The 10,546-nt window shown below is 43.8% G+C and overlaps 1 protein-coding gene and 1 pseudogene across 1 annotated transcript; one reads left to right on the top strand and one right to left on the bottom strand.

Moving 5' to 3' along the window:
- Positions 1-4,925: 4,925 nt before the first annotated feature.
- LOC146199849 (uncharacterized) lies at positions 4,926-6,128 on the top strand (annotated as a pseudogene).
- A 363-nt stretch (positions 6,129-6,491) lies between these two features.
- LOC146199848 (uncharacterized) lies at positions 6,492-10,479 on the bottom strand. The gene is made up of 5 exons (XM_084592207.1): positions 10,452-10,479; positions 9,601-9,853; positions 8,989-9,160; positions 8,652-8,763; positions 6,492-7,315 (listed from the first exon to the last, which is right to left on the bottom strand). Exons 1-5 carry the CDS (start codon positions 10,477-10,479, stop codon positions 6,492-6,494), a joined length of 1,389 nt encoding a protein of 462 aa, XP_084448333.1.
- Positions 10,480-10,546: the final 67 nt, after the last annotated feature.

Raw genomic sequence — 10,546 nt, 5'->3', positions numbered from 1 at the left:
ACTGTTTACTGTTGTGAGAACTTGCTCATCATCAGCAGTAAATTGCGGCATACATTGTGATCAACGCACGGAATGTGACAGATGATATAAGTAGAGAAAACAAGTAATGAGAGTCAGGTTCACCTTGGTTTGGTAATTTTGCGATGCCCTACATCTAATGTGCGCAAATGTCCTTTATACACTTGCAATTCTAAGGCCTAAAAGACGCTAAAATGTAGCAAAAAACAGACTGATGTGCTACAGTGTCGCATGATAAAAGCTCGGTTCGTTCTGTGGCAGACAGAAAAAGGGAGCAAACACCGGACCACAGAACAAGACCGCTTTGTACTCACAGTATATCCATTTGGAATCGTCTGTGGCCGCCTGTCAGAGAACGAGGGGTATTGGAACGCACTCCGGGACGGAGGGAATGAACAGGCGCAGAAAGTGCTGATGATAGCACTGGCTGTATAGAAAGCGAAACCGAAACTTGCGCGGGATACAACATCACCTCCCGCTTTAAAAAAAGTACGAAACACACGTAAAAGCACAGTACGCACGAGAAGCAAAATAGTAAATTCAGTATGGAAGTATGTCAGGTGGGCGACGCTGTCTTGCACTCGTCTTTTGTCGTTTCTTTGCGGAGGAGTTGAGCTTGCTTCAACCACTGGAGTAGAATGCGGTTCAGATGTCATCGTTTCAACTGGTGCTGGTTTTGCATAATCTTCAGTATCAGTTGGCTCATTGTTTCGAGGCAGTGCCCAGGGCGGTGCAGAGTCAGAGTGTTTTCTGGTAGGCGGACTAATTTAGATGCATTCAAGATGCGGCCGTCCCTTAGGAGAAATGAATTCCGACCTCTCTTTCTGACTGCTTGAAATTGACCCATGTAAAAAAGCGATGCCTTGCATCCAGCTGTGGGAATCCTCCCCGAACGAGGACACCGTTTAGAAATGTTGGGGCCCTAGCACCGCGCTTCATATCTGTGTACTGTTGAGTGTATGACCAAGGATGCCACATGAAACTGAAAGCTGCACAGAAATACATAAAACGGTACAGTGTCTTCAACAAGTTGTAGTAGTATAGAGCTAACATTTAATTATGCGATGGGTCACACAGGTTACACACGGAGCGTCACAGAAATAGACAAAGGTAGAGGAACGGAAGCCTCAGTTCGCAGGTCGAGCCAACGTTTCGACAAATGGACTTGACTTCGTCCGAGCCACTTGTCCACTTGTCGAAACGTTGTCTCGACCTGCGCAGTTACTCCACCCTTGTTCAGGGCTCTTTCACACCGTGTAAGCCATCTTCCTCTCGTTCTACCAAGAAACAAAGTAGCAGAGGTCTCCGGGCTAGTATCGACCACCTCTCACTCAATAATGCATGTTGACATCACAAAGCGCATGGCTGTTTCTGCATTGGGAGTCTATCCAAATGCCGCCACGCTGGTCTGTAGTTGTACCTGCGCCCTTTAAATAAGGAGCTAAATGTCAATCAACATGCCTACGGGCTGGTATCCAAGAAGTTACAACTATTTTGTAGTTTAGTCCTGCCATAGCCGCCACCCCAAGGAACTCACATGGAAATGTGATAGGTCTAGGCATAGCGTTTTAATTTCAACCTTGCTCTTTACATCAGTTGCCTGTTTGTTAAAAAAAACTCCCACACGTGCGAATCATGCACTGAACTGTGGTCGCTCAAGTCACCATGTTTTCATGAGACCCTTGCCCTTTACACTTGCTGCTTGTTTCTTAAAAACTCTCCTGTCCGCTTGCTGTTGTATCTCTTCCCAAATGCAGTGGCAGAAGATGAGACAGCCGTTCAAACGTAATACTCACATGGCGTCTACCATTTAAGAATTCGTCTACACAAGACTCCTATACGACAGGCTCGTTACTCTTCTCTTCTGTGCAGTCGATATATGCATCTGATTGGATACTCTTGTGTTCCGTACAATCTTATGCATGGCGCACAGAATTCTGACCTGTCAACAATGGCCTAGAATACGAAGCTTCAGGAAAGATCAACATATTGTCACGGACAACAGGGCTAGACGTGACTAAAACGACGGAACGAAGCTGTACCAGCAGGCAAAGTTCCGCGCACAAGCACGCGAGCCAAATTCGGCGTCCTTTGCTTCAAGGCGCCACCTAAGGACATCAGGGACGCCAGGTGACAATATTATATACTGGGTGATGATCTTTTAATCTATACAGATTTTTTTTTTCTGATACATCCTAAAAGGCATAACAGAATTGTTTGCTCTAGGTGGTAAAAAAAACAACGTTGGTTTACCCTCACTGACTGATTGCCTTTAAGCCACTGAACTACAGAAAAATAATTTTAAGAGGAATAGCAAGCATTTAATATGATGAGCTAACCCAGTTTTTAACACCTTAAAATCGGCATCGCGTTTTGAGATATCGGGCGCAGAATTATTCTCTCAAAATGACCCCGAGCCAAAGAATATGCACCATATGCGCCTCAAACGACAGCCTCAATCAATTCTGGACGGAGCAGTTTCAAGGTCGAATAAGAACATCGACCAAGTTGATGTTATAGTTTATAACTTCGTTTATATTGATCAAATGTTGACGTCCGGCCGGGAATTCGTCTGTGAGACGGCGACACCGACTCGAGAGATGCTTGTACAGGCAGAAACTGAAACTGGCCTGTGAGACTTCCCGACACAGCCGACGATGCGCTCGGTGCAGCGCCAGTGACGACTGACCACTCGCTTGCCGAGTGAGCCTTATTAGCCCCGAGAACGAACACTGGCGCCGCTGCAATCGCCGCGGTGTGACGTCACGGCGAGGACTCTCCGGAAGCCGCACGGCCGGACTGCTAGCACTGCTCTGCTAGCGCGCCGGCTGCTTTCGTTCGTTTTTGCTCGCCAGTACGCAATCATGGTTACTTACTGCTCAGTGCCTCAGTGCACATCACGGAGAGAAGCCGGTATAAGCTTTCACTTCTACCCAAAGTCATCCAAAATGAAGAAGGTTTGGATAATAAAGTTAAGAATGGGAAAGCAACCGTCGGCATCGTCTGTTGTGTGCAGCAAGCATTTTAAAGAAAAGACTTTGTGTACCCGGTCTACAAGATACTAGGTAAGCCGTGTAGCGACGCTTTTCCATGCTGTTTGCCAACTAGTCTTTTATAATTATCAGGGTACAAGTATAGGAAGCTGCTGCCTGAAGCTGTTCCGTCCGTCAACCTTCCTGTACGTCCATGCGATGCAAGGCGATCGCTCCCGGGATCGTCGAAGCGGAGACGTAAGTCAATCAGACCTTGCTGTAGCTTTTGTTTCCTCAATTTATTTTTGTCATTGCATGCTCAGACAGTTAATTAAAGCGGGCTAAACTTTGGAAAATAGTTTCGGCAGTAGCGGTTTGTCCAAGTTGGATTAGCCGAGGCTATGCTTCAACTTGGTGTAACATATGTCGCACGGCAGTGGTGTTCTCGTGCTCATTCATGTGCGAAATCTGATACAATCCACATAGTGGCGGTGCGTGCGGGTGAACTACGCATCTCAGAATCGGCACAAAGTAGGTAGGATTTTTGCTTGGGTGTTATTTTTTTGCGCGAAGATGTAATATAACGCGTCCCCAGAGAGCATTGCAGTAAGATTTGTCATATGGAATAGTTTGCCCAGAGTCCGTAGAACCCTGTCTTAGCTACGTGCCCGACTTGTGTGCTGTGCTTGCTTTAGAGAGTCCGTGATGTACAGCTGGTCACCGCTCTTCTGAGACAATGCCTGAACTGCATTAGGACTTTGTTTCACTGTTTTTTTGAGGTGATGGCCTGTACCACTGTATCCCAAATCCAGGTGAAAGAGGCGTTCGCGCAAAGCCATACCAGCTCTGCGCACACAAGTACTGGGATAGCAGTGAAAATTCGAGCACCGTTTCCGCGGACCGTGTTGCACGAACAGAGGATGAAGTGCAAGTTATGGAGTGCGATGGTGTGTTTACATATTGATACTCTATGGCCATGTGATGAATCACATAGCTATGATTCTTTACTTTTTTTTGTTGAGCGTTGAGGAACAGAATTGCAAATTATATTTGCCTTCATTGCATTCAGTGCTGACCATGAAACTGAACTGCAAGAATAGACACAAAACGTTATCATTTATCAGCTTTACCTCCTCATCACTAATGTTGACCACAAAAACCGAATACTGCCTCACAGCAGTGAATTGTCACTGGCAGTAACTGAGCTGAGCGCTTCGTACAACATATCCTTGAAGTAATGAAATCACAAGTAATTCATCAGTAATACACAAGAAATACAAAGTCTAGCTAGCCACATCAACAAATGTAGCCAAAAATACTGCACTTGAGCTAAACTAGGCTGTCACTCTAAATAAGCACAATCTTACCTTTAGAATAGACACAAAGAAGATTTGGCCAGTTTGAAACAAGGACCATTTTTCGTCCTCTTCACATGGTGCTCAATGAGGTCTTTGTAGTATTTCGGAAAAAAAAAAATTCGCTGTGCGACGGAAATTCAGTTATATCCCGTGCATGCAAAGAGTATTTTAGATGACCTGTATTAATTCTGCTGTTGTTTTCAATACTTCAGCAGTTCCACCACAGAGCACTGACCAACACACAGCAAGCTCTGAAGGTATTTGATGCAGCTTTATACAATGTCTTCCTGTTTTACCTGCAGCTGTATTTTTTTTTTTTTGACAGAGCTTGTACTTTTTTTCAGAAGTTACTGATGAAGTTCAGAAGCTTTTCAAAGACGCCGGAATCCAGGTCAACACAAATGGCATCTTCAAGCGAGAACAGATGATAACAGTGTCCAAAATCACCGATGAAAGTGGTTTACTTGTGCTGACAGGCATCAGGTCATTTGAATTGTTTTACAACATCACGGAACTGTTTACAGAGGCACGCATCTTGCAGACAACACGCAGCTTCTGTCTAAGTAATGATGATGCTGTCTTGCTTACATTCATGAAACTGTATCACGATCTGACATTCTCACTGCTAGCTGTATTATTTCAAGTTCACCGCACAACTGTGTCGAATTTGTTCAGGGAGTCAATTGTGATACTGGCCAGCATCCTAAAGCACGCAGTATTTTGGCCAGAAAAGGCTAGTGTGGTCAGCTGCCTCACAACCTATTTCAAAGATTACAGAGAGACCAGAATGGTGCTTGACTGCACCAAAATCGAGATCGAAAGACCAAAAGATCTTACGTCGCGGTTGCTTGCTTACAGCCATTACAAACGCACGTACACAGCAAAGGTGCTGGTGAGTGAGACTCCGGGCGGTCTAATTAGCTATATAAGTCCTGCATATGGTGGGAAAGCATCGAACACGCACATCACAAAACACTGCAAAGTGCTAGACAAGTGTACACCACATGTTGACAGTGTCATGGTGGATAAAGGCTTTTTAATCGGTGATTTTTGTAGAGAAAAAAAATATCAAGATGATCAGACCTCCTTTCCTTATGGAAAAACAGTTGACAACAGAGGAAGCAAGAGATAATCAGTCCATCGCAAGTGCTCGTGTGCATGTAGAAAGAGCTATCCAAAGGATGAAACTCTTTCGTATTTTGAGGAATCGGTTTGATCTTGACCTCCTGCCATACATTGACAACATCTTCACTGTAATTGCTGGCACAGTGAACCTATCAAAGCCTTTGTTCAAAGGCAACAAATTCCTTTTCCGCTCATAAGTTCAATCAGCTTGACTGTATTGTGTAAACAGATCGATGTTGCATGCTTCACATGTTTGTAAAATATTTATTTCTATCACAGCATCATTTGTAACATTTTGAACAATATGTCACCAGTAAAAATTTCTGGCCTTGAGTATGTGGTATTTTTTTTTAAAGAAAGCTTTTCACAGATCCATGGCAAAAAGATGGGATCCTCGAAAACACCAAACAAAGCGAACAGTCCACTAGCCAACCCTTCAACAAGGACTGTATTTCATGCCTGGACAGCTCCTCCTCTAGAAACATTACCTAGTGGACTGAAGTTACCCCTCAAACCGTGTTTGCTTTGTTTTGCGTTATATCACAGATGTATCACAAAAGGTATACAGTCAAACCTGAATATATCCACGTACCCCACACTCACTTTGTCACAAGGTTTTAAAGCGCTAACACTACCAGCAGGTGCCCAATGCCATACTGCCAACCTGTCTCCACGCTCTTAGAAATGCCACTTGCAGAAGTGCAGCATGTGATTCGATATATAGTGCATGACAGGTGAAATGGCACTCCCAACACTTTTATACAGGATTCCCAATGGTATATGTGTGGTAGATATACCCAGGATTGACTCCATTACACAAAAATGTGGCGAACACCAAAAAATGCGCCGTAGATAAAATACAGATACATAAATGATTGACTTCTACATTTATGATTTGCACATATATTGCACATGTTTCACAGGAAAGTAATACACAAACTAACTATCTTCAGTCCTTCCTTCAACAAACACATAATGAGGCTTCTAAGCTGTGACTAACTCACACAGTGGAGTGTTATTATGCACACAGAATATGTGGGAGAACATACTCTTCGAAAAAGTAGGAGGACCGCTCAACTACATCTCTGAAAAACTCTTCATTGAATGCAACTGGGATGCATGTGTTGCTCTCATCATTCAAATATACAAATAGCTCCCCTTTCTTAACCTGTGTCAAGCCCATTTGTACCTGAACCTGGCAAAAGTAAGTGCTTGCACTTTTTAATACTTTCACTGCAGATTTGTCTGTGTTCTTCTCAGTGTTCGACAGCAAGAACTTTTCCAAGGACTCCGGGCACTTCACTTCCAGGACACGCTTGCAACAGCACTGACACTCTACCAGTCCATCTGGACTAGCGCCAATATAGGGTCGTCCTTCTAAAACAAACAGTCCACACTTGCTCACAACTAAATTCTGGTGTTCTGACTGCTTTTGTTGAATGTAGCACTGTTTTGCGCTGTCTTCCAGTATGCTGCCACGACACATTGCTGCTGTGCGGACGTAAGTCTGCCGCATGACCTTTTTTAGTAGAGGTCTCAAGTCATGTGGGCCCATCTTGGTCCGCAGTGTTTTGACTCTCGTAAAAACACTGTATGCGATAGAGGCAGTAATCATTCCCACCCTGTGGTGCCACCAGAGGCCAGATTTTGCTTGTTCTCTTGTTGCTAGCTCAATTGCAGCAATATCTTCGCAGGTCCTGGCGTTGTGTAGGTGTTCGAGCAGCTTTTCTACATCACAGCTTCCACCAAGAAACCTCCACAGTTCATGCAAGGTACCCATCAGAGTCAAGTCGTTTGATTCTGTCTCATAGACTTCAGACTGTTCAGCCCAGTCTCCTACAGCTGCAGAGAAAGCAGGCCACACAAATATAAAACTCTGCAACACCTGAGAAAGTCTACCGACTCCTAAGAGGTATGACAAATGAAATGGCATCAGTACACTAATGTAATACATATAGAATGCACATGGACATTCTTGCTAATTACTAGTATTTTTGTTTACTACCCACACCCAAATACAGGATGTTATAGTAAAACACAAATATTGCTGCAGAGCAAACAAGGTTGATGAAATCAAAAGCTCATTTGAAATGTGTATGAAGGAAGCACACAGCCCCCAAAACCTAGGAAAGCAGTAGAGAACTTAAATAAAGAATTGCATTTCTACTTAAATATCAGTATGTAATTTAATCATTTCTAGTATGACAGATGCTTGAAAAGGAAAAACCCCGTTCTGCAAGTGGCATCAATGTGTCGCGATGTGCTACCAACTAACCTATGGCAGCAGCTCTCCAGCTTTCAACTTTTGGGAATACTTATGTAGCAGTTCGCGTAACAATGAGTGTGTTCGCCAGTGCACACTTGGTCCATATTGACAGAGATTTAATTCTTGCTATTAATGCAAGTGCCATGTGAAAATAGATAAAATGGTGAGGGTGGCAGCTGAACGAGAACCCACTATGGCTTCAATAATACCAGAACCAAAGGCGTCATTAACCTGTTACGCTGTCAAAGGTATGAAAATCTGGCGCTTGCTTGGCACACATATCAAGGAAATTGACGGGAAAATATATGAGCTACATTTTTCTGATTGCAGAGGAAAATGTCCAAACCAGAAGGGTGAAGTCTCTAGAAATGCTCAGAGTTGCAGACATTTAAAGGTGGCTGTGTGTGCTCACAGGTCACCAACTAGAACGAGAACTAGAATGTTGTGTATGCTGGAGAGCTGCTTGTTCCTCAACAGCGTGTTCACATTTCAACTAACATTGCTGCATCACTAATGCATGTTCATCATTAAAAACATTAAATATGCAGTTACACATCAACTACAATAGAGGCACAAATTTTAAATCGGAAAAACATTCCAGCACACTAAGGTACTAATCCTAATTGCATATAGAACTGTATTTATGATACTTATGAATATGACATTTTACTGCTGCTAGTGTTGAATGTCTGTGCATAGAACATACTATAATTTGGCCATATCAGGCAGCCCTACTTTGTCTAGCTGTTGTGCAACACTAGCAAGTTTGGCTGTAGCAAAGTAGCGTGAAGTACCTGGACAGTCACCTCCAGCACTTAAACTTTTGACTGTAAGGATTTATTTCATACTAGGCTCAGTTGCTAAGTATACTGTGCTGATATGCCCAGAAAAATCCAAAATAATCTTGCATACCTATTTCAGCGGCGTTCTCCGAATGCATCTTTGCTGCAGACACATGGCCTAAATTGTTCAGAAGTCTTTGAAGGATGTCACCTTTCAATTCAGCAGGCTCTTTGATCTTAGCCTGGAAACGAAAAGAGCCAGGTATAAGGTCTAGACCAGAAAGATGCAATAAATGACTACACAGATTTGATGCCAACCATCAAATACATGGCTTGCCATGTAAAACTTGAACACCCTAGTACATATTGCACCACTCAGCACTGCCCTTTCTCTCAGAACAAGTTCAGCTTACTTTATAGCTCTTTGTAATTCATGTAATTTTGTAAAAACATGACTCTTCACGTACCTTTTTTGCACATGGAAGGTCGACTATAACTCTTGGCTCATATTTTTCTTTTATCCGGTCCTTCTGGGCTTTGCCCCACTTCTGTGGCTGATCTGTTGATGATAACTTGTCAAATGTTCTTGCTGCATTAATATGTAGCAAAACAGCAACAATGTGTTTGCATTTGTAGTTTCTGTAAAAACAAAATTCAAACCAGCACTTTGAAGAGGCCTCAGCCTAACCACATATTGTCTCAACTGCAAAAGGCACTCAGTTGTTAATATGATATGGCAATCAATAATTAGAGCATGCCTGCACATAGAAGGGTCGATTGCTTAAAATAATGCTTTGAGCTTTTTTCCACAGCTCATTTGGCCTCGTTTCGACGGAGGCGGAACGCGAAAGGCGCCCAGTACTCATCGTGATTTACTACTACTACTACTAATCCACAGCCCTCTTTTACGGCGCAGCTAACAGCCCATATGTGTCACTTTGGGTCATTACACTGGCCATTGTTAACTTTTACAAGTTGTACGAATAAATAATATACACAACGCAAGAAACTGTCGGTTTGGCTACCCTCCACCAGATACTAAAATTCCGTGCATCTAGCCTGCCGTAGAGAGATCATACCCTGCTTTGCAGGAGCAGCAGGCTCGATCAACCTCCGAGTTGCGCACGCTGATCTTCACTTCATGTCGGGCATTGTTGAGTGCGGTGGTTTGTAAAACAAACGCCAGAAATCTCACATTACCATTTTCTGCAGCTTCAACGCAGCACTCAACTACATGGCCTGCGTAATACACATCCTCTGCTTCGATGAGGCAGCGACTCGTCTCGCACGCCTTGTCCACATAGCAATTGATGCTGCTCAGTGGAAGGGCAACTGAAAAAAAAATCATTCGCAAATTAGCATTACCCGGAAGACAGTCCAAGCACAAACTGCTACGGCGCAGCACGCAAATGCGAACGGATTGGCGGAAATGTCGATGGTACGGTTAATAATTCATCATGTTTTCGTCAATCAACGAGTGAAAAATGTTAATCTATGCACGTTGGTTTTGGGAGATAACGTGTAATTGCTATTCAGAAATGCTCGTCAAGCCAGATTAGTCTTGCAAAGCTTTCTTCGGTATCCTCTCTGAATGAAAAATTCCTGCACAAGTATGATAGCGCGAGGCGAATGCACGACTGCGCGCTCGCAGCAACGTCTACATCAAAACGATATAAAATTATCGCATCGCAGATGTAACAATACATTCACCATACAACCATGCAAACAGTGACATGAAGAAAACCGGCATTACTGCACATCAAGAGGGACGAAGAAATGAAGGCTCCCGTCTCAGCGACGGCATCGGCTGTGCCCGTCGCGGCGAGCGCTTGGGCACACGTGCGTCTGCTTACATCTACGCGCTCGCGGCGACGAGCCCCGTTTCGTGTTTTGAAAGCGATAGGGATCATGCTTTCATAGTTTTGCTTACCTGAGACTCTATCGCTGCTGTCGTTCATAACGCTCTTATGACGAAGAACAACCGAGACCGCACTATGCAACACGGAAGAGCCAGGCCGGCCGGGC

This window comes from Amblyomma maculatum, chromosome 2 (assembly GCF_055883805.1).
Source record: "Amblyomma maculatum isolate TAMU_Amacu chromosome 2, ASM5588380v1, whole genome shotgun sequence".
Lineage (NCBI taxonomy): Eukaryota > Metazoa > Arthropoda > Arachnida > Ixodida > Ixodidae > Amblyomma > Amblyomma maculatum.
Note: the sequence above shows the minus strand (reverse complement) of the source record. Positions and strands in the feature narration are given on the sequence as shown.

Excerpts from the sequence above, each read along its gene's own strand:
- LOC146199848 (XM_084592207.1), bottom strand. The coding sequence starts at position 10,479 with ATGAACGACAGCAGCGATAGAGTCTCAG. Across the intron at positions 9,161-9,600 it reads TGCTGCTCCTGCAAAGCAGG|AAACTACAAATGCAAACACA; the intron begins GTATGATCTCTC and ends TTGTTTTTACAG. Across the intron at positions 7,316-8,651 it reads GGAGAACGCCGCTGAAATAG|CTGTAGGAGACTGGGCTGAA; the intron begins GTATGCAAGATT and ends CTTTCTCTGCAG.